Consider the following 24,540-nt stretch of genomic DNA (forward strand, 5'->3'; position numbering starts at 1 on the left):
TAAATGCTCCAATCAAAAGACACAGAGTGGAAGATTGGGTTAAAAAACAAGAGCCTACAATATGCTGCTTACAAGAGACTCACTTTAGGGCAAAGGACACACAGGTTGAAAGTGAGGGGGTGGAAAAATATTTCATGCAGACAGAAATGACAGGAAAACAAGGGTCACAATACTCATATCAGACAAAACAGATTTTAAAACAAGGGCCATAAAGAAAGATAAAGAAGGACTCTATATAATGACAAAAGGATCAATACAAGAAGATACTACACTCATCAACATATATGCACCCAATACAGGAGCAGCCAAATACATAAAACAAATACAGACATAAAGGGAGAAACTGACAGGAGCACAATAATAGGAGACTTTAACACCCCACTCACATCAATGGACAGATCTTCTAGACAGAAAATCAATATGGCAACAGAGATCCTAAATGATAACAATCGAAAAGTTGGACTTAATTGATATTTTCAGGACATTAAATTTTTAAAAAATGCATTCTTTTCAAGTGCACATGGAACACTCTCTAGGATTGACACCATACTAGGGCACAAAATAAGCCTCAGCAAATTTAAGAGGACAGAAATTATTTCAAGCATCTTTTCTGACCACAATGGCATGAAACTAGAAATCAACCCCAGAAAAAAAAAATGAGAAAAGACAATTACATGGAGACTAAACAACATGCTACTAAAAAGCCAATGGGTCAACAATGAAATCAAAGAAGAAATTAAAAAATACCTTGAGGCAAATGACAATGAAAACACAACCATACAAAATCTATGGGATGGGCTTCCCTGGTGGCGCAGCAGTTGAGAGTCCGCCTGCCGATGCAGGGACACAGGTTCGTGCCCCAGTCCGGGAAGATCCCACATGCCGTGGAGCGGCTGGGCCCGTAAGCCACGGCCGCTGAGCCTGTGCATCCGGAGCCCGTGCTCCACAACAGGAGAGGCCACAACAGTGAGAGGCCTGCGTACCGCAAAAAAAAAAAAAAAAAAAAAATCTGTGGGATAGAGCAAAAGCAGTTCTTAGAGGGAAGTTCATAGTGATACAGGCCTTCCTCAAAAAACAAGAAAAATATCAAACAACCTAACCTACCACCTAAAAGAATTAGGAAAAGAAGGGCAAACAAAACCTAAAGTCAGCAGAAGGAAGGAAATAGTAAAGATCAGAGAGGAAAATGAATAAAATGGAGATTAAAAAACAATAGAAAAAAATCAATAAAACCAAGAGCTGGTTCTTTGAAAGGGTAAACAAAATCAACAAACCTCTGCTCAGGCTCACTAAGAAGAAAAGAGAGGGGACCCAAATAAACAAAATATGAAATGAAAAAGGAGAAATAACAATCAATACGGCTGAAATACAGAAAACCATAAGAGAATACTATGAACAATTATACGCCAACAAATTGGACAACTTAGAAGAAATGGACAAGTTTCTAGAATCATACAGGCCACCAAAACTGAATCAAGAAGAAATAGAAAATTTGAACAGACTGATCACTACAAGTGAAATAGAATGTGTAATAAAAAAAAAAAAAAGAAAACTTCCTACAAACAAAAGTCCAGGACCAGATGGCTTCACTGGGGAATTCTGCCAAACATACAAAAAATAACCTATACTGATCCTTCTCAAACTCTTCCAAAAGATTGAAGAGGAGGGGCTGCTCACAAAGACATTCTATGAAGCCACCATCACCCTGATACCAAAACCAGACGAAGCCACTACCAAGTAAGAAAATTACAGGCCATTATCTTTGAGGAATATAGATGCAAAAATTCTCAACAAAATATTAGCAAACTGAATCCAACAACACATAAAAAAGATCATGCACCACAACCAAGTTGGCTTCATCCCAGGGTCACAAGGATGGTTCAGTATACACAAATCAATGTGATACATCACATCAACAAAAGACAAAAAACACATGATCATCTCAATAGATGCAGAAAAAGCATTTGATAACATTCAACATCCATTCATGAAAAAAACTCTCACTAAAGTTGGTATAGAGGGAATATATCTCAACATAATAAAAGCTTTTTATGACAAACCCACAGCCAATATAATACTCAAAGGTGAAAAGCTGAAAGCCTTCCCGCTAAAATCTGGAACAAGACAGGGATGCCCACTCTCACCACCTGTAGTCAACATAGTACTGGAAGTCCTAGCCACAGCAATCAGACAGGAAAAAGAAATAAAAAGTATCCGAATTGGAAGGTAAGAGGTAAAACTGTCATTATGTGCAGATGACATACTATATATATATAGTCTATAGTAACACTAAAGACTCCACACAAAAACTACTAGAACTGATAAATGAATTCAGCCAGGTAGCAGTATACAAGATTAACATACAGAAATCAGTTGCATTTCTGTACACTAAAAATAAATTATCAGAAAGGGAATGTAAAAAAAAAACAATCCCTTTTAAAAGTGCATCCAAAAAAAAAAAAAAAACCTAGGAATAAACCTGACCAAGGAGGTGAAAGACTTATATGCTGAGAACTATAAAATATTAATAAAGGAAATTGAAGATGATTTAAAGAAATGGAGGGACTTCCCAGGTGGCGCAGTGGTTAAGAATCCACCTGCCAATGCAGGGGACATGGGTTCGAGCCTTGGTCCGGGAAGATCCCACACGCTGCGGAGCAAACTAAGCCCGTGAGTCATAACTACTGAGCCTGCGCTCGAGAGCCTGCAAGCCACAGCTACTGAGCCCATGAGCTGCAACTACTGAAGCCTGCACGCCTAGAGCCCTTGCTCTGCAACAAGAGAAGCCACTACAATGAGAAGCCCGTGCACAACGAAGAGTAGCCCCCGCTCGCCATAACTAGAGAAAGCCCATGTGCAGCAACAAAGACCAAACACAGCCAAAAATAAATAATTTTTAAAAAATAATTTTAAAAAATAAAGAAATGGAAAGATATCCCATGCTCTTGGATTGGAAGAATAAATATTGTTAAAATGGCCATACCACCCAAAGCAATCTACAGATTTAATGCAATCCCTATCAAATTACCCATGACATTTTTTCACAGAACTAGAACAGATAAGCCTAAAATTTATATAGAACCATAAAAGACCCAGAATTGCCAAAGCAATCCTGAGGAAAAAGAACAAAGCTGGAGGCATAACCCTCCCAGACTTCAGACAATACTACAAAGCCACAGTAATCAAAACAGTGTGGTCTTGGCACAAAAACAAACATATGGATCAATGGGACAGAACAGGGAGCCCAGTAATAAATCCACACATCTACAGGGAGTTAATCTTCAACAAAGGAGGCAAGAATATACAATGGAGAAAAGACAGTCTCTTCAGCAAGTGGTGTTAGGAAAGCTGGACAGCCACATGTAAATCAATGAAGTTAGAACACATCCTCACACCATACACAAAAATAAACTCAAAATGGCTTAAGGACTTAAATATAAGACGTGACACCATAAAACTCCTCAAAGAGAACATAGGCAAAACATTCTCTGATAGAAATTGTACCACTGTTTTCTTAGGTCAATCTCTCAAGGCAACAGAAATAAAAGCAAAAATAAACAAATGGGACCTATTCAAACTTTATAAGCTTTTCTACAGCAAAGGAAACCATAAACAAAACGAGAAGACAACCTACAGACGAGGATAAAATATTTGCAAATGATGCGACTGACAAGGGCTCAATTTCCAACACATACAAACAGCTCACACAACTCAACAACAAAAAAACAATCCAATCGAAAAATGGGCAGAAGACCTAAACAGACATTTCTCCAAAGAAGACATACAGATGGCCAACAGGCACATCAAAAGATGCTTAACATTTCTAGTTATTAGAGAAATGCAAATCAAGACTACAATGAGGTAGCACCTCACAGCGGTCAGAATGGCCATCATTAAAAAGTCTACAAATAACAAATGCGGGAGAGAGTGTGGAGGAAAAGGAACCCTCTTACACTGTTAGTGGGAATGTAAATTGGTGCCTCCACTGTGGAAAACAGTGTGGAGGTTCCTCAAAAAACTAAAAACAGAACTACCACATGATCTAGCAACCCCATTCCTGGGAATATAACCAGACAAAACTATAATTCAAAAAGAAACATGCATCCCTGTGTTCACAGCAGACTATTCACAGTAGCCAAGACATGGAAACAATCTAAATGTCCATCGACAGATGAATGGATAAAGAAAATGTGGTATGTGTGTATAGATATATACACATATACATATATACATACACACAATGGAATACTACTCAGCCATAAAAAGAATGAAATAATGCCATTTGCAGCAACATGGATGGACTTAGAGATGATCATATTAAGTGACGTTAAGTCAGAAAGAGAAAGACAAATACCTTTGATATCATTTATATGGGGAATCTAAAATATGCACAAATGAACTTACCTATGAAACAGAAAGAGACTCACAGATATAAAGAACAGACTTCTGGTTGCCAGGTGGGGCTGGGGAGGGATGAATTGAGAGTTTGGGATTAGCAGATGCCAACTACTATATATAAAACAGATAAACAAGGTCCTACTATACAGCACAGGGAACCATATTCAATATCCTGTGATAAACCATAATGGAAAAGAATATAAAAAATAGTGAATATATGTAAGTATAACTGAATCACTTTGCTGTACAGCAGAAATTAACACAACATTGTAAATCAACTGTACTTCAGTAAAAATAATAAAATTAAAAAATAAAGATGTCAGTATCTATGAGATGCATAGAAAAGAATATAGGTGGATGCACTGACGGCAGTTTGTCTAGAAAGGGAGGTGGCTGAGGGATGGGGTGTGGTGAAGGTGGGCTTTCATTTTATTAACTTTGATTTGTTGTAGAAGCGTATATTCATGCATTTCTTGTGTGATCAACAAATAGAGAACGATCCGCAGATGAGTAAATGCCTCATAATAGCAGACATTTTTAAGTGAATGACTGGCACAGGGAGCTCGGGTTTGGCTCTCAGGCCCCTAAGGGCTCCTGTCACTCTCATTCAACACGTCCTGGCTCTTGGCCCTTGGCTTGGTTCATCTCCGTGAGCCTCCCACCTCCTGAGGAGGAAGGCTGGTCCCCTTACATACTTCCGTGTCATGGAATCGGTGGGGCTCCAGGCATGGGTTCCACCTGACCAAGTAGGGAGGAGGCAGGAAGTCCAAAAACGGGTAAATGGATGTTCTTGTGAAGTTGAATCCATGGATGCCATCTTCTGGAAACACTATAATCTGTACACCCTGCAAGTCAAAACATCAGAAATAGTCCGTTAACAGATAACGGGAAGCACCCCTTCATTCCTCTGACAGCCGTCCTGCAGCTGCTCTGAACCAGGAACCACAGAGGTCCAGACGTGGTAGCTGGGCTCGGCAGGGATCTGAGCCTTGGGGGAGCCGTCTCACTTGGCCTAACTCTGAGGGAAGAAAGACCAGGTCTTCTAGGGACCAGCACTGTACCGAGGGCTGGCCAGGGAAGAAGGTTACAAGTGAGTTTGGATGGGTTTGGAGTTGGTGGTGGTGCCATGGGAGATGGAGCGGCGACTGTAACAGGCCTGAGTATCAGGCTTAGCAGATGTGCTACCTCTAGTCCGGTGGGTGGTTTTCAACCTTCATTGTGCTTCTAAATCAGACAGGGGACTTCTGAAAACACAATCTTTGCTCAGCAGTGATGCTTGGGCCCATCCCTAAAAAGTCTGCTTCAATCAACTGTGGGTGCGGTCCCGGCAACAGGTCCCCACATGATTCTAATGGGCCCCAGTGGGCTGGTGGGTGAAAGTCAAGTGCATTGATTTTAGCATAGGGACCAGGACTTGCTCTAACTTGCATTTCTCCCACCGGGAGTTAGGAGACTCCCGTCAGAGCCCTGACCGCCCTACAGGCCTTCTCCCACACCTGGAGACGCCGGGGGTCCTTGCCTGTGACAGCCCGAGGCTCCCTGTGACAGGGGCAGCAACCTGAGGAAATCCAAACAGGGCAGCCCTCAGCTCCCAGCGCCAGGGCCCCTTCGGCTGCCGCTCTGCACTTGCTCGGCTGAAAATGTTAAGCCTGGAGCAGCATCACCCCACAGTGAAAGGTGGAGGAGGATGGCGGAGCAGGCATGAATAATCTAAAATCACAGGCAATTTGAGTCACTATTTCTGGAATGCACTGCAAACTCCTTATAATTTTTTTCTTGGTTATAAAAAATTTTTCAAAAGTTTCAGTGTAGAAAATTTGGAAAACACAACATAAAGGAAGAATTCATAATCCTATATCATGAAGATACTTATTGTTAACATCTTGCCTCTTTTCATTTTTTCCCCCTCTCTGTATAGGTGTGTGCGTGTATAATTGAGACAATAATAAACATACGGTTTTCCACCTTGACCCTCTCGCTACAGAGCATCAAGACTACAAAGATACCTTCAGAAATATCGCTTGTATTATATGCTGGATTATATTTAAGAGGACACCGCAGTTTATCCTCTGTTATTGGGCATTTGAATTGTTCCCAACTTTTTGTAATAAAAAAACTGTGGTGACCATCTGTGTACAGGGTGCTCAAAACACTTCCTGAATGAGCGTTGTACACAAATCTTTGATTGGAGCTCTGATTATTTCTTTAGAATAAAGGCTTATAAGTGAAAATACTGAGTCAAGTGTATGAAAAATTTTAAATTCTTAATACACGTTGCCAAGTAGCTTTCCAGAAAGCTTACAGCAATGTACACTCCCTCCAGCAGAATACGAGACTGGTCATCTTATTGCACATTAGAAAGAAAAATGATCACAAACTTGGAAATAAAGCAAGATGAAGAATTTATGTATACATTCTTTGTATACATGTATCTTTCTACAATATACCAGGGTACTGACAAGCACACTCGAGGATTATCCATCTAGTGAATGTATCACTGTTTGACTTTGCTATTTAATAAAACACCCTAAACATGACAGTTTTATTGCCCTGTACGACATTAGCCTGTTTTGTATCTATTAGCAGATTCATCTCAACATTCATTTGACTGATGGATACACTCACATCTGTTCCTGAAGTTATCTTTTGAACCAGCTTTACCATCTTGCTGGTTCCTGAGTTAATTAATGAGTTAAATAAGAGCTTTGACACATGTCCATTCTTCTCTATGTGTAAGAGTCATGTTTCTAACTTTCTGAAAATTATACTTGGACACATGTTTTCCTTTATTAAAAACACAACTTTGAAAGCACAGAATGGTTTCCTATGGACATTAACAGCTATGGATACATATTAGATTAATATTCAAATTAAATTGCGTTTCCTGAATATACATCTGCCCAGAATGAGGAGTCAGACTTGAGCCGGGACAGAACTTTGGGTCTGATGTGATTACTCATCCATTCTAGGAAGGAATTTGCATTCCTGATAAAGGGCTTGAGCAATTTTCTGACAGACCAGTGAGCTCAAGAACTCCTGGGGAATTCCGGGTGCCAACCCAGCTGACCACCCAGCCTAATATCTTTAAGCGCAACTCCTTTTCTTCCCTGTAAATGAAAGAACTCAAGCGAGAACTCATTTAATTGGCCTGCGGGAACCTCTGCCCTTATAGCAAGTTTGATATAAAACTTTGACACATGCATGGCATCAACCTGTGTTAGAGGTTACTTCAACACATATAACCACGTAGGGGAGCCGAGATGTCTGTAAGCCCTAAAAAATGACTGGATCAGCAGCTTTGTACCTGCTCCTGGACCACAAACAGAGAAGGAATGATGCCTGCTGGCAGCATGGGTTCAAGAAAAACATATGTTTCATTTGGGGGCAGGTGATTAAAATGCAGGGGAAAACTGCAGTCACAGTCTCTGGGTTTCAGTACGGCATCTGCCACGTGTCTTAGCGTGGTCTTGTGGACAGGATGGAGAAGAAGGGGGTGACATTTCAGCTGCCTGCAAGCCAACACCTCCGTGCAGAGAACGGACCTGTGTCAGGAGGAGGCCTGCCGGCACAGGCTGGTATGTTTTTACACCGGCTTCGGTGCAGACACAAATGAGGTATGTCCCAGAAGTGTGAATGACGTGAAGGTAACTGATATGCAGGATGTCTGTCAGTGAAGATCCCCAAATAGCCCACCAGGATGAAATTTAATGGCACTAATGTGAGGCTTTGCTCTCGGGTTAAATAAATTAACCTTACAAGTACAGGACAGCCATGGCAGCGTGTGTGTGTGTGTGTGAAAAGGGCTCAGGGGCTTTGGCTGACAGCAAGCGCCTGATGAACCCACAGCAAGGTGTGGCTGCCAAAAGCTTTCCTTCTGGGGACAACATGTAGAATGAGAACGGTGGCAGGTTTCCTCCGCCCTGCCCTCGACAAAACCGTGTGCAGCTCAGGGCACAGACGTAACCCGGAAAGTCTTGGGGGACAGGGCTGGAACCGCAACCCTCGAGGAACTGTGGATAGGACTGGAGAGACAGCCTGGGAGAGATGCTGGGGCCGTCCTCAGATCTGGGAAAGATGGCGTGTGTGGGATGGGATTCAGTCTGTTCTGTTTGGCTAGGAGGACAGGACGATGGGTGGCAGTTACAGGGAGGCTGACTGTTGTTCATGGAAAGGAAGCCCTTTCCAGAAGTTCCCACTGTCCTCAAGTGGACAGTGAGTCCTGGGCCACTGGAGGCGTCCAGGGGAAGCTGGACGTCGGGCTGGGAAAAAAAGAGCAGTGTCACCCATCAGAACAGCTGGACCGGGCCTTTAAGCGCCCTTCCAGCATTTGTGTGTTACATATATAGGTACTACAGGCTACATTTTAAAAGGTAGCGACGGCCAGTGGTTGTCCAGGCAGTGCTGACCACCCTGAACAGAGACAGGGGCTGTTTGGGCAGGACCTGCAGGCACCACAGGTCTGCCCGCTTAACTCACAGACACGGCCGTTCTGCTCGCAGGGAGCCCGCCTGCTGCCCGGGCAGGGCGGAGCGGGGCTTCCTCAAGCAGCTGGGCAGGTCCCCCCCCCACCCCTGCCGGGGCTCAAGGCCAGACTGCCCTCCCAGCAGGGCATTTTCCTACAGAGACTTCTGGCTCCCACACCTCCCCGTCTGCCCCACCCTTCCCGGCAGGAGCGGAAAAGGGGCCGCGCAGGAAGCCTTCACAAAGGCGGCACCGGCGTCCTTTGTCTGCTGGGCTGGGTTCTGTCTGGACTGAGCTCTCAGGCTTCGGGGTCTGGCGCGGGGACCAGAAAGGAGCCCCACGTCATCGGGAGGCAGCAAACACAGCTCTGGGGCCGCTTACTACTTTAGTTATCCTTGAAAGCCTCCGAGAGCACGAGAGGCCATAGTGCCTGCTGGCTTTCAGATGTTTATGCACATCTGAATCCACCGGGGAACCTCAAAAAATCCCAGTGCCCCGACGTGCTCCCCAGTTGACTCTGCAGGCGTGGGGGCCGGGCACACACATTTGTTTACAAGCACCCAAGCGATTCTTCTGGCGCTGCCACGTGCCTGGCCCTGGGCTTCCCAGGCCGGAGGGGAAGCATCACCTGGGGAATCTTGCTAAATGTACATTCTGACTCAGCAAGTCTAGGGCAGGCCCCAAATTCTGCACTCCTCCCAGCCCTGGAGGGTCTGCTGATGCAGACCACCCTCTCATAGCAGGACTCCAGCCAACGGACTCATTCAGCTCATCTTTACCGGCCGGGCTGATTTCCCAGAGGGAAACGCAACACCAAGGGCTAATCTGCGCTGCTCTGCAAACAAGCTGACCCGGGAGCGCTTCTTGCCTTTTGGGCTGCGATCGTCACTTGCTGTTCATAGATGTCGAGGTTCTGGTTCATGAGCTCCAAGGCCTGCTTGCGGCTGGTGAGGGCCAGCGGGTTCGGGCTCAAGATGGACCGGTGCTCGTACACGGCAGCCACGTACTGGGCAGCCTGGTTACGCTCAGCCGGGCAGCGCTCCTCGGCCTGGGCCCCCAGGGCAGCCACGCAACAGCCGCAGAGGAGAAGAGCGAGCTGACGGCCGGCTCCAGACATAATGCAGACCATCAATCTAGAACGCAATGGGGCAAGGAGAAAACAGCTGAATCCAGAATCCCACCAAGATTGGGGCTTGCGCAGCTGTGATTGATTAATCCCGGCAGTCAGACTCACCGGCTGTGATGCTGCAGCTCAGAGAGTTTCAGGTTCCTAATAAGAGGGTATGTGTTTCTCTCCAAACACGTAGTGAGTTATGTTTAAAATGGCTCACTGTGTTAACAGTCTGGTTTTAGAACATTTCCACAACAGACCCAATGTTTGCCACGATTTGCTTCCCCAGCAGGACTCTTCTAGTTGCACACTTCAGATTTAGGCAATAATAACTATTCTAATTATTTTAGAAAACTCTGTGACATACTCCACACCCCACCACCTGCCCTCAGTACACACAAACATACTACAGGTCAGCCATCTATACCAGCTGGGACTGTCGTGGTCCTGATAATACAGCTCGGCTATCTTAGCCATAAAAACCTGATGGATCACAATTCTCCCTGCCTTTCTCTGGTTAGTGATGAATATGAAGCGTAAGCCTCCCTTTACCCAGCCCCACATTCTTTAACTTGGTGCAGAGAAACTGCTGACTTCTACTTAAATGCCAGTTTATGGACCGTCAAAAAGAAGTCTCCCCATCAAAGCATGACTTTTTCCCCCTCCTTGAACTTGAGAATTGCCATTGCACACCATCACCTTCTCAACCTCTGTCTCTGGGACTCCAAAACTCCTGCTCAAAAAAAGCATACTCACTGGAAATAAAATCCCTTTGCAGTAATAAAATGCAACTTTCTAGAAAAGAAACTAGAATTTTCCAGAAAGTAAACTCAGCTTTGTAGTTCCTACTGTAAGAGATTAGAAGTAAACTTTCAATGACACTTCTGTGTGCCGTTTTTTCCCAAGAATAGGCATTTTAATTTCTAAAAGTTATGTGTCACTGGGTGTTTTTACACACAGTTCTGCCTTGAAAATCGGCTTGGCCTCCCAGCCACAGTCCCTCCCCAAGCACACAGACTTGCCAGGCAGTGCCAAGGCCAGGCCCCATGCTCCGTGGAGATGCGCCCGGGCCAACCAATTGCCCAGGAATCCAACTAAATGTCAAGACAGCAGAGACAAATCGAGGAACCACACTGCTGCTCTTTAAAGACAAAATGCCACCCTGCCCAAGTCTGACTCAGAACCCCCGTGTTTGCATTTCAAAACCAGACCCCCCAGGCCACCACAAATTTCTTTTTCTCTCAAAGTTCCAGAAACAAAAGCAACCATAAGTATTTTCAGCAGCAGACCACGGACTCGGGGTGCTCAGTCAGAATCCCCGCAAACTCAGGTACTTCTCAGGGTGGGCAGCGCTCTCCATCCCAACCCCGCCCTGTCTCAAACTGTCACTTCTCTCCTCAGGGAAGAAATGTTCCATCCAAATGCCAGGCGTGCTGCCGTCAGTCTGGGGCACTGTAAGCGGTGTTGGAAGATCAGATCAAGAGGCCTTTGAGTGAGCGGCCATGAGCTTTTGAGTAGAAACGGAAGTATAACTGATAAGCTCTCTTATCTGAATTTTGCCTCTGAAGACCAGCAATGAATAATTTTTTTGAATTGTATTTTATTTTTTTTATACAGCAGGTTCTTATTAGGTATCTATTTTATACCTATTAATGTGTATATGTCAATCCCAATCTCCCAATTCATCCCCCCAGCCCCGCTTTCCCCCCTTGGTGTCCATACGTTTGTTCTCTACATCTGTGTCTCTATTTCTGCCCTGCAAACCGGTTCATCTGTACCATTTTTCTAGCTTCCACATATATGTGTTAATATACGGTATTTGTTTCTCTCTTTCTGACTTCCTTCACTCTGTATGACAGTCTCTACGTCCCAGCAGGGAATAATTTTTAAAGTCTCAAAATCGGTTTCCCATTCCAGCTCTGGTTTCAGAATGATGATAAATGGGGAGTGGTTTGAGGGGAAAACTTTCATCTTCAAAGTCAAATTCGCAATATTTCTAAAGTATAAGGCCATGGCCTCACTAAGAGGGGGGAAACAAGGCTGGGTGGTGGGGGGAGCACATGAACCAGGACCCGGTGGGGGCAGGTCAGGAGGTCCTGGAGCTGAGAGCGGCGTTTGCGGGGTCCTCCTTCCTCAGCTAAGAGCTGCATGCCGCTGATGTGGGGACAAAGAACATTCGTTTAAATCTCAGGGACTGGGCTTCCCTGGCGGCGCAGTGGTTGAGAGTCCGCCTGCCAATGCAGGGGGCACGAGTTCGAGCCCTGGTCTGGGAAGATCCCACATGCCGTGGAGCAACTAAGCCCGTGCGCCACAGCTACTGAGCCCGCGTGCCATAACTACTGAAGCCCACGCACAGCAATGAAGACCCAAGGCAGCCATAAATAAATAAATAAATAAAATCTCAGGGCCTTGCAGTCCAGCAAAACAAGGAAATTGCGGAACCAGCAAGATATCCCCTTTCTTTCTATTTTGAGAAAATAAATTTAGATTATTTACAAAAAGAGCCTGGTAGGAGAGCCGTGAGTGGCAATCATTTCTGCGTGAACAGAGGTAGGTCAATAATAAGGGGTTATGCAGATTCAGCCAGGTATTCCCCCTTGAAAGAAGCAAGCCTGATGAGGTAGGAGAGAATGAGTCATTAAAATAAAAATAGGCACCACAGTGCACCCTTGCTGAAGAGTGGTGTTCTGGTTTTCCCTCTCTTCCTGGCAGGGGCTTTGAAAGGCCTGGATGGCAGCAGGGGGTGCTGGCAGGCGACAGGATGCAAGGGTACAGGTGGCCCGGTGATGGCTCAGGACGGCGCGCTCACCGAGTGGCTGAGGGGCCGGGGTCTCCCTGGGAGTCATGAGGTTCTTGGCGATCCAGCAACAGATCCACCTGCAGAGCAGGGCAGGGCCTGGACCATAAACAGAATGGTGGCTGGAGATGTGTGCTCAGTCTGAAAAGCTAGCTACGAACCTCCTTCCATCGTAGGCATTTGACGGGAGTCTAAACTCCAGGAAGGGCCCAGCGTGAAGGCACCACCGAGGTGACAGTGTGCTCCCACATCCTGCTTCCTGAGCTCCACTGAGGCGGGGGCGGGGGGCGGGAGACGGCAGGGCCGGGAGCGCGCTCACTTCGACATCCACGTGATACCTGCGGAGGTGCAGGCATCGGGGACCCAGCAGTGAAGGCGCCTAGCCCTTCCAAGTGGACCCTCCCCATGTATGCGGAAACTGCCACAATCAACACAGATCGTCTCCCTACTCATGATGGTTCGACTTTACGATGGTGCGAAAGCCATATGCGTTCAGTGGAAACCGTGCTCAGAATTCAGAATGTGGACTTTCCCGGGGGGTCCGGCATGTAGTACGACCCTCTCTCTGATCCTGGGCAGGGCAGCTGCAGCCCCCAGTCACGGGGGTGAGCAACTGATACACTGACAACCATCCCGACCCGCACTCCATTCTGTTCTTCCCTTTCAGTGCAGTATTCCATAAACTCCGTGAAATAGTCAACACTTTATTATAAACTACGCCTTGCGTTAGAGGGTTCTGCCCACGTGCAGGCTAATGTGAGTGTTCTGAGCACGTGTGAGGTGGGCGGGGCTGAGCTGGGATGTCCGGGAGGCTGCGTGTATCAAATGAATTTTTGACCCATGATATTTTCAACTTACGATGGGTTTATTGGGACGTTAACCCCATTGTCATTGCCAACTGACTGCACCTAACGTGTCATTTGGCAATAAGTACGAAGGAGCCATAAAGACGGGGAGGGGGCAGGGAGGGCCTGGCGTGGGTGGGGGTAGGTTTTAGACCAGGACGGGCTCCAGGAGAAGCCGGCGTCCGAAGAAGGTGCGAGAGGAGGCCCGTGGGTGCCGGGGGAAGAGGGTTCCAGGCAGCAGGCTGCTCGCTCTAAAGGCCCGAGTGGGAGCTTTCGGGTGGTTCAAGAAACAGCAAGGAGAGCGGTGGGCTGGGACCTGGGACCAGGGACCAGGGACGAGGGACCAAGGACCAGGGACCATGGAAGGCGGCAGAAAATGAAGTCAGAGGGAGATAACCGGCAGCTCCCACAGTGCCGCACTCTCTTCCAGCCTCATCTCCGTGGAGATCCGGTTAAACCCTGGGTCAATCAAGACGCTCCTCTGCTCAGAATTCCCCGCTGCCTGCAGAGTGAGAGCTGAGCCAGGAAATGATTGCTGGGGTGGGGACAGCACTGCTGGAGTGACATCTTCATGCAAAAGCATCCTGGTCTTCTCACCGCCCTACAGAAGCCTCTGCTTCTCAGTTCGTAAAGAAACATGTTCCCCTGACACTAATCCTGGTCAGGAGGGTTCTTATGATCTATGAGGGAAAAAAATCAAAGTCTTAAATTACATGGAAATCTATTTTGTGGAAATTTGGTAACATGTCAATCACTAGATATTTTTACACACAAGGAACTTTTGTTTTCCATCTTGCTAAATGAGTCACCTTGAAAGTAAGCTGTGTTTCCTTCCTAGCCATGCTATTACAATAGTGTCTTTTGCAATAAAATGAAAGGATTATTATGAAGGTATTCTTAATAAGATAATTTCAGAGGCAGGTATATACACTTAAAATTTTATATATAGACATACTGATCGTTTTAATAAAAGATCTTGTCACTCTTGTGAAGGAGAATGACAGCCCCATGATTGGGAAGTTGGCAGAGGAAATGTCATATCCTGTGGAACAAAGCTGAGGGACCAGCTAAGTCGTTAGGAGCGAGCACAGTATACGCTTCTATGTGTATCTGACAGGATGCCATGAAAAATACTGTTAAGTTCCAAATAGTTCTAAACCCATTCTCATGAGTTTTGTGATTTCCTTGTTTAAATCCTTTTACATAAGCAGGAGAAATGCCCATCTCCATCTAACTTACATAATCTGAATTTAAAGAAACCCCAAAGAGACCTTTATTTCCCAGAAAGCCTCTTGTTCTCTGCCTCTGTGCCTAGTGACCTGGTCCATGACCGGCCCTGGAACAATGTAAAGCCCCCCAGTGTTGTAGCTTGAACAGCTTCGTGCAAACCATCCACCACCAAGACTCTGATGCCTCAGGGGTGTGTGTCAGGTGGCAACTGAGTGAGGGTGATGCTGAGGTTCAAGGCTGAACGTACATGGAACAGTGAGTAAATTACCAGAAACTCCTGGCTGAACTGCTAAATTGTCATTTTTCTTTTACAAACATTCCAGGGGCTTCCCTGGTGGCCCAGTGGTTGAGAGTCTGCCTGCCAATGCAGGGGACACGGGTTCGAGCCCTGGTCTGGGAAGATTCCACATGCCAAGGAGCAACTGGGCCCGTGAGCCACAATTACTGAGCCTGCGCATTTGGAGCCTGTGCTCCGCAATAAGAGAGGCCGCGATAGTGCTAGGCCCGCGCACCGCGATGAAGAGTGGCCCCCGCTTGCCACAACTAGAGAAAGCCCTCGCACAGAAACGAAGACCCAACACAGCCATAAATAAATAAATAAAGCAAACTGTCAACAAGTAAAAATAAACACTATTATAAAACATTCCAGCTGTTACCTCCAAGAAGCGAGTGACATACAAAAGTGTAACCGTGGACCAGGCCTTGGACTGGGGCCCCTTTCTGGTGACGGGAGTAATTTCTCTTAGAACACCGAATGAGCAATCGTGGCACTTGAACCTAAATATGTCACCTTTCTTTTCCTCAAATGGGAAATTACCTTCATTATTTAAGACAAAACTTCCCCCTGAAATGCACAGGTGTTTAATGGAAGAAGTCTCTTTTCTTCACTTGGTTGTGCAGACGGAAAAGAGCGCCCACGAGACTCTGCTCCAAAGAAGAGACCCCTCCAGGTCCGCTACTGCCACCCTGTGGGCCAACGGAGTACCACTTACCCACGTGGGGATTTGCGCTGAAGTGCCGCAAGAGTGGGTCATTCTTAAGAAGTAAATGGATGTTTTTTCCTCCTTTCCGTTCCTAACACTTCATCTATCTCTTTTTTCCCCACCTAACTCTTTTACAGTGAAAAAACTAGACAACATTTGATTTTCCAAGATTTGGGTCTCATGAAAGCTATTTTTTTGTTTGCCATGTGCCTAGGACCTGTTTCATCTTCTGTATTCACAGGTTCTAAATTGGCTGTGATTTCTTACAGCAGCACACCCCATAGATGTGAGTGGGTGAGCAAAGCAATGCAACCCATCCGTAGATGCACAGCACTCTTCACAGGGAAATCTATTGAGGTAAAGGATCCAAAGGGACAAAGTGTTACATGGCTGCCACGTTGCATTTTCTGTTACACGTTAATGTTTTCAAACCACTTTAACATCCACTGCTTGATTCTATCTTCCTGTCACATAAAGCAATGAAAGCAGATGGTAAAATTCCATTTTCATGAAGAGGGAATCCTCCAGGACTAGTTAGTGGTGAGAACAGAATGGAAAGCAACTCTCCTGTCTCCTGGTCCAACCCTCCCAGTACATGTTCAAGACGGGGGTAATTTATCAGTCAGACCTTCAAAGACCACTGTGGTGTCTTCATTGCAGCTGCAGCAGAATTCAACAGAAATTCAAAGTACCCTCACAAGGGAGAGACTGGTTGGTCAGACCAGAGCAGTGGTTCTCAAATGGGGACGCTGACGCTGAGGCACCTGAAGGGCTTGAACGTGCAGTTCCCTGGACCCCTTGCCCAGAAGTTTTCACTCAGCAGACCTGGGGTAGGGCCCTAGAATATGCATTTTCCAATGAGTTCCCAGGTGATGGTGGTGCTGATACTCCTGGCCTGGGGTCACCTGCAGAGCCACTGGGCTGCAGGGTAAAGGCAGGTACATTCTGACACTATCTTCCCCTCGTGTCAAAGAAAGACATGAGTCAGAACCATCACCTTTATTTCCCAGGTGATTCTCCAACAAAAGGGCTGAGAGAATGTGGGCAGATTTCAAAGTGCTCCCACTACATTAGTGGAAATGACCAGCAAAGTATTTAAATACTCAAACTGGGGGGAAAAAAGTCCCCAGAACAATCTGGTCCAGGTCGGTTAAAGGATTCAGTGCTTGTCTTTGCCTTGACAGGAACATCACTGTAGAACCAGGTTGTTACTGGTTTTCATTTGTTTAAATAAGGTTCCTGATTTTAAAAGACTAGAACAGGGGTAAGAGATAGATATTCCATTAGGTAATTACATAAGATGAATAAAGAAATATGTAGGAATTAAATGAATAAGTAAATAATGTATAATATATTTATAAATTTAAATAAATTTTCATTTAAAAATTTTAACATAATTATTTATAAATATAATTATACATTTATAGGTAATCTGAAAAATCTTCCAATTATATTCTGCAAAAGTGTATCAGATTTCTTCTCAAAAGCTTATCTGGTGCTTCCCTGGTGGCGCAGTGGTTGGGAGTCTGCCTGCCTATGCAGGGGACGCGGGTTCGTGCCCCGGTTGGGGAGGATCCCGTGTGCCTCGGAGCGGCTGGGCCCGTGAGCCATGGCCGCTGAGCCTGCGCGTCCTGAGCCTGTGCTCCGCAATGGGAGAGGCCACAACAGTGAGAGTCCCGCGTACCGCAAAAAAAAAAAAAAAAAGCTTATCTGAAATCTTTGGGAGCCAAAAATGAATTGCTGAGGAAGTAAGTCTTAAACTGTGGTTCGTAGACCTTGGCCAAGGGAGCAAGAAAAGCACTCAGAGAAGGCTTCCTCGCTGTCCGTCAGTCTTGGGAGAGAAGAACGGTGGGAGCATTTGTAGCTACCCTGCTCTTCTCAGTCCCCTAGAACTATCATCAGGGTCTCTGAAATAAGACTCCATGGGTGTCAGCAAAGAATTGTCTTTCAAAGCCCTTGGGAAGGGCTTCCCTGGTGGCGCAGTGGTTGAGAGTCCGCCTGCCGATGCAGGGGACACGGGTTCGTGCCCCGGTCCGGGAAGATCCCACATGTCGCGGAGCAGCTGGGCCCGTGACCCATGGCCGCTGAGCCTGCGCGTCTGGAGCTGGTGCTCCGCAACGGGAGAGGCCACAACAGGAGCAACGGGAGAGGCCACAACAGTGAGAGGCCCGAGTACCACAAAAAAAAAAAAAAAAAAAAAAAAGCCCTTGGGAAATTTCATCCCCATTTCTTTGTTGGACTACCTTCAATTAGAGTCATCAGAAGAAGCACCTTCTAGGGAATGAGGACCTGAAGACTGGACATGGAGAAACACAATTAGCACATGGAAAATATGATGCCCTAGAACCACAGGTCAAATTTTTCAGGGAAGATGTGCTCAGAAGTGAGGGCAATGCAAAGGTTCTTTGTGAATTAAATGTATGGTGGATACAACATCTCTAAGGGCATGGTGGGCCAAACATCATGACACCACGTCCCATCACCTCTGTGCTCTTGTCTGCCAGTGCTCGGGACTAAAACACCCAGATCACAGGACCAGCAAGATGGTGAGGATGCCCTGCATGCAGAGTGTGGAGGACAATGGAATGGGTATTAGAGCCAGGAAACCGTGGTCCCCAAGTCAAAAGAACAATCCCTAACAGGATAGTCTGGAAACACTGAGAATGAATGATAGTAGGAAGAGTGAAAGAAACAACAAAAAAATCTAAGGTAAAATACAGCACTAGAGAAAACATGCCAAAGGCCTTCTCCTATGGAGGGTCCAGGAAGTATCTGCTGGGGAGAGGCACAGTCAAGCTCACCAAGAGAGAAACAGCAAAAGGCAGGCAAATGGGTCCAGATGCTGTCCCTCTGAGTACCTGTGGAGGATGCTCTCGACACAAGCATGGTGGCAAGCTGTAGGTGACCCACAGTGCAGTTAGAGGGCAGCACATGATCAAGAATGAGAGTGACCTTAGCCCTACTCACAAACGTGGCCAACTCCATGCAGGGCATGGTAAATGGCAGAGAAATGGTCAGTATCTCTGCTTTCGCCTCTCTTCCTAGAGGCACTGAGCATTTTTGTTTTCTTCTGCTTTGGACAGACTGGTAATTATTTGTGCGCCTTACTGGTAGTTCTCTGTATGCCACCACACTCAGAACAGCAAGAGGAAAAGTTTGATTGAATAAGTGATATTGGGATGACTGAACAACAATTTGGAAATAAGATTAAACACCTTACACCATATACAAAAACAAACTCAAAATCAGGAGGTACATGTTGAATGTTAGGAAAACTAGAATAAATTATAATTGGCTAGCAAAGGTTTGATGAAACAACTTTCTAAAATTTGAAGCAGTTAAAATAATAGAAGAAACAGATTGATAAATTAAAATTTACATGCAAAATATAAACATCAAGACAACACTGATAAATAGGCAATAAACAAGAACAGATTTAAAGAAGAAAACAAATCATAAACAAACACTTTGAAAAACTTTGAACTTATATACAAAATAAACATTAACTTGCACTATTTTAAAAGATTAAATTTGGAAAAAAAATAAACTAGTAAAGTGATTATAACAGTACTTTCTTATTGGGAAAAAAGTTTAATAATTCATATTATAAATCACAAACAGTATTCTTCTGGGACTTTATCTTAGGAAGTCATTTAAATAAGAAAAAAGTCAGTTGAAATGACAGCATACTATGGAAGTAAAGAATACGGGCTTTTGAGTTTTAAAATGTCTGATTTGAAATCCTGGATCTGGGAATTCCCTGGTGGTCCAGTGGTTAGGACTCCATACTTCCACTGCAGGGGGTACAGGTTTGATCCCTGGTTGGGGAAGTGAGATTCCTCATGCTGCGTGGCACAGCCAAAAAAAAAAAAGAGTAAATCCTGCCTCTGATACTGACTCATTATATAAGCTTGGATAAGTTATTTAACACAACGAAGCTTCAACTTCTTCATCTACAAGCTGGAAGTGAAAATACCTGATGTAAAGCACTTAATGTTTAATAAGTGGATGCTAGCTAAAACTGAAGAATAAGTCCCAGTAGATGAAAGCTGGAAACAAACAATATCTAACATCCAATATGAAGAAAGCTATGAAAATATATACAAACCAGGTGGAATATTAAGCAAAAATTTTAAAGATAGCTATGCTCAACAAACATAGTGAAAACTTTTCTCTGTTTACAGTGGTAACAGCGAAGTAAAACATGCATGCATGTGAACAAAGACTGGAAAAGAATGCGGATAACTGAAAACATGACAGGTCATCTTATGGAGATTTAAAATGTTTTCTTAATGTCACACTGTTTTTCTACTAAATGAAAAACATAAGGAAAAAAATAAACAGTTGAGACTTCTGGTTTCCAGTCTGGCATATAAGGAGCTTGGAAGCAGCCATTCTATGTTAACAAGTAAAAATGTGAACAAACTGAAAACCAACAGCTCTTCTTAGATACATCTGAGAACTGAGACCACAGGGCAAACTGCTGCCTCCAAAATTTAGAGAGACAGACAGGTGAATACAAAATATCACAACCTAACTGAGTAGAAACCTGTGAGCAGAAACCTCAGTGGAGCCAGTACCGGTACAGGAAAAGCTAAACTGTAACTGACCAGTTGCTGGAGGCTCAGGGTGGACAGGTCCAAGAGTGAAGAACTTCAGGGGAGCCCGGCTTTGGCAGGGTGTGCCCACAGTTCTGAGTTCTTCCTCTAGGAGCTGTACCCGGTCCTCGCAGTACAGCTGGAGAAAATCTCTGCGGCTAGAGAGAGCGGAAAAGCAGCCAGAGTGCACTGTTCCTCAGGAGGCCTGCCCTCAAAAGAAACTTTTAGCACAGCGAACCTATTGGGGTTTTATAGAACCTAAACGACCTAGGGAGAGGGAGACACCCAACTCCAGCCCCCTCTAGCCATCCTGTCCCAGCAGAGAGGTGGGCTAGACTGGGCAGTGTGAACTTGTCAAGTTCACTAAAAGACAGACCACAGGACAAAAGAGCACTTCTCACTTTCCACACCTGGCCAGCACTACTAAATGCCTGTTTATTACTGCTCCTCTACCCAGTACCTCATGTCTCATATCCAGCTTTCAAAAAAGAATTACTAGGCATACTAGAAGGAAAAAAAAAATTTGAAGAGACACATCAAGCAACAGAACCAGAGTCAGAAGTGGCAGACATGTTGGAATGATCAGACCAGCAATTAAAAATAACTATGATTTGGACTTCCCTGGTGGCACAGTGGTTAAGAGTCCATCTGCCAATGGAGGGGGCATGGGTTTGAGCCCTGGCCTGGGAAGATCCCACATGCCACAGAGCAACTAAGCCCGTGCGCCACAACTACTGAGCCTGCACTCTACAGCCCATGAGCCGTAACTACTGACCCCGTGTGCCACAACGACAGAAGCCCATGCACCTAGAGCCTGTGATCCACAACAAGAGAAGCCACTGCTATCAGAAGCCCACACACCGCAATGAAGAGCAGCCCTCGCCACAACTAGAGGAAGCCCGCGCGCAGCAATGAAGACCCAGTGCAGCCAAAAATAAATAATATAATTAAGAATATACATATATATATATATATATATTATAAAGTTACCATTTAAAAAAAATAGTGAAGATTGGTTCAAGATGGCGGAGTAGAAGGATGTGCGCTCACTCCCTCTTGCGAGAGCACCGGAATCACAACTAACTGCTGAACAATCATTGACAGGAAAACACTGGAACTCACCAAAAAAGATACCCCACAACCAAAGACAAAGGAGAAGCCACAGGAGAAGCCAAAGGAGACAGTAGGAGGGGCACAATCACAATGAAATCAAACCCCATAACCGCAGGGTGGTTGACTCACAAACTGGAGAACACTTATACCACAGAAGTCCACCCGCTGGAGTGAAGGTTCTGAGCCCCACGTCAGGCTTCCCAACCTGGGGGTCTGGAAACAGGAGGAGGAATTCCTAGAGAATCAGACTTTGAAGGCTAGTGGGATTTGATTGCAGGACTTCGACAGGACTGGGGGAACCAGAGACTCCACCCTTGCAGGGCACACACAAAGTAGTGTGCACATTGGGACCCAGGAGGAGGAGCAGTGACCCCACAGGAGACTGAACCAGACCTACCTGCTAGTGTTGGATGGTCTCCTGCAGAGGTGGGGGGTGGCTGTGTCTCAACGTGGGGACAAGGACACTGGCAGCAGAAGTTCTGGGAAGTACTCCTTGGTGTGAGCCCTCCCGGAGTCCACCATTAGCCCCACCAAAGAGCCAGGTAGGCTCCAGTGTTGGGTCGCCTCAGGCCAAACAACCAACAGGGAGGGAACCCAGCCCCACCCATCAGCAGATAAGCAGATTAAAGTTTTACTGAGCTCTGCCCACCAGAGCAACAGCCAGCTCTACCCACCACCAGTCCCTCCCATCAGGAAACTTGCACAAGCCTCTTAGATAGCCTCATCCACCAAAGGGCAGAGAGCAGAAGCAAGAAAAACTACAATCCTGCAACCTGTGGAACTAAAACCACATTCACAAAAAGATAGACAAGATGAAAAGGCAGAGGGCTAAGTACCAGATGAAGGAAAAAGATAAAACCCCAGAAAAACAACTAAATGAAATGGAGATAGGAAACCTTCCAGAAAAAGAATTCAGAATAATGATAGTGAAGATGATCCAGGATCTCGGAAAAAGAATGGAGGCAAAGATCGAGAAGATGCAAGAAATGTTTAACAAAGACCTAGAAAAATTAAAGAAAAAACACCTAGAAGAATTAAAGAACAAACAAACAGAGATGAACAATACAATAACTGAAATGAAAAATACACTAGAAGGAATCAATAGCAGAATAACTGAGGCAGAAGAACGGATAAGTGACCTGGAAGACACAATGGTGGAATTCACTGCCATGGAACAGAATAAAGAAAAAAGAATGAAAAGAAATGAAGACAGCCTAACAGACCTCTGGGACAACATTAAATGCAACAACATTCGCATTACAGGGGTCCTAGAAGGAGAAGAGAGAGAGAAAAGACCCAAAAATATTTGAAGAGATTATAGTCAAAAACTTCCCTAACATGGAAAAGGAAATAGCCACCCAAGTCCAGGAAGCACAGAGAGTCCTAGGCAGGATAAACTCAAGGAGAAACATGCCGAGACACAAAGTAATCAAATTGACAAAAATTAAAGACAAAGAAAAATTTTTGAAAGCAACAAGGGAAAAACAACAAATAACATAAAAGGCAACTCCCATAAGGTTAACAGCTGATTTCTCAGTAGAAACTCTGTAAGCCAGAAGGGAGTGGCATGATATGTTTAAAGTGATGAAAGGGAAGAACCTACAACCAAGATTACTCTACCCAGCAAGGATCTCATTCAGATTCAACGGAGAAATCAAAAGCTTTACAGACAAGCAAAAGCTAAGAGAATTCAGCACCCCAAAACCAGCTCTACAACAAATGCTAAAGGAACTTCTCTAAATGGGAAACACAAGAGAAGAAAAGGACCTACAAAAACAAACCCATAACAATTAAGAAAATGGTAATAGGAACATACATATCGATAATTACATTAAAAGTGAATGGATTAAATGTGCCAACCAAAAGACACAGGCTCGCTGAATGGATACAAAAACAAGACCCATATATATGCTGTCTACAAGAAACCTACTTCAGACCTAGGGACACATACAGACTGAAAGTGAGGGGGTGCCAAAAGATATTCCATGCAAATGGAAATCAAAAGAAAGCTGGAGTAGCAATACTCATATCAGAAAAAATAGACTTTAAAATAAAGAATGTTAAATAAAGAGACAAGGAAGGACACTACATAATGATCAAGGGATCAATCCAAGAAGAAGATATAACAATTATAAATATATATGCATCCAACATAGGAGCACCTCAATATCTAAGGCAACTGTTAACAGCTATAAAAGAGGAAATCAACAGTAACACAATAATAGTGGGGGACTTTAACACTTCACTTACACCAGTGGACAGATTATCCAAACAGAAAATTAATAAGGAAACACAAGCTTTAAATGACACAATAGACCAGAAAGATTTAATTGGGATTTATAGGACACTCCATCCAAAAACAGATTACACTTTCTTCTCAAGTGTGCAAGGAACATTCTCCAGGATAGATCACATCTTGGGTCACAAATTAAGCCTCAGTAAATTTAAGAAAATTGAAATCATATCAAGCATCTTTTCTGACCACAATGCTATGAGATTAGAAATCAATTATAGGGAAAAAAACCTAAAAAACACAGACACATGGAGGTTAAACAATACGTTACTAAATAACCAAGAGATCACTGAAGAAATCAAAGAGGAAATAAAAAAATACCAAGAGACAAATGACAACGAAAACACGATGATCCAAAACCTATGGGATGCAGCAAAAGCATTTCTAAGAGGGAAGTTTATAGCAATACAAGCCTACCTCAAGAAACAAGAAAAATGTCAAATAAACAATCTAACCTTACACCTAAAGGAACTAGAGAAAGAAGAACAAACAAAACCCAAAGTTAGTAGAAGAAGAGAAATCATAAAGATCAGAGCAGAAATAAATGAAATAGAAACAAAGAAAACAACAGTAAAGAGATCAATAAAACTAAAAGCTGGTTCTTTGAGAAGATAAACAACAAAATTGATAAACCATTAGCCAGACTCATCAAGAAAAAGAGGGAGAGGACTCAAATCAATAAAATTAGAAATGAAAAAGGAGAAGTTACAA

General features: G+C 44.6%; 1 protein-coding gene across 4 annotated transcripts in view; it reads right to left on the minus strand.

Annotated features, from left to right (window-relative positions):
- The window catches only part of BTD (biotinidase), a 57,209-nt gene that overhangs the window by 4,706 nt on the left and 27,963 nt on the right, over positions 1–24,540 (minus strand). For 3 of the 4 annotated variants that reach the window (XM_033855287.2, XM_033855288.2, XM_033855289.2), the window contains exons 2-3: positions 9,728–9,992; positions 5,094–5,243 (exon numbers count right to left, since the gene is read on the minus strand). In XM_033855287.2, the coding sequence (XP_033711178.1) occupies positions 5,094–5,243; positions 9,728–9,988 (411 nt within the window). In that variant the 5' untranslated portion in view covers positions 9,989–9,992. Of the gene's footprint in view, positions 1–4,404; positions 4,464–5,093; positions 5,244–9,727; positions 9,993–24,540 lie in introns of all 4 variants that reach the window. The other variant, XM_073803681.1, reaches the window with a different exon arrangement.

Source organism: Tursiops truncatus, chromosome 4 (genome assembly GCF_011762595.2).
Source record: "Tursiops truncatus isolate mTurTru1 chromosome 4, mTurTru1.mat.Y, whole genome shotgun sequence".
NCBI lineage: Eukaryota > Metazoa > Chordata > Mammalia > Artiodactyla > Delphinidae > Tursiops > Tursiops truncatus.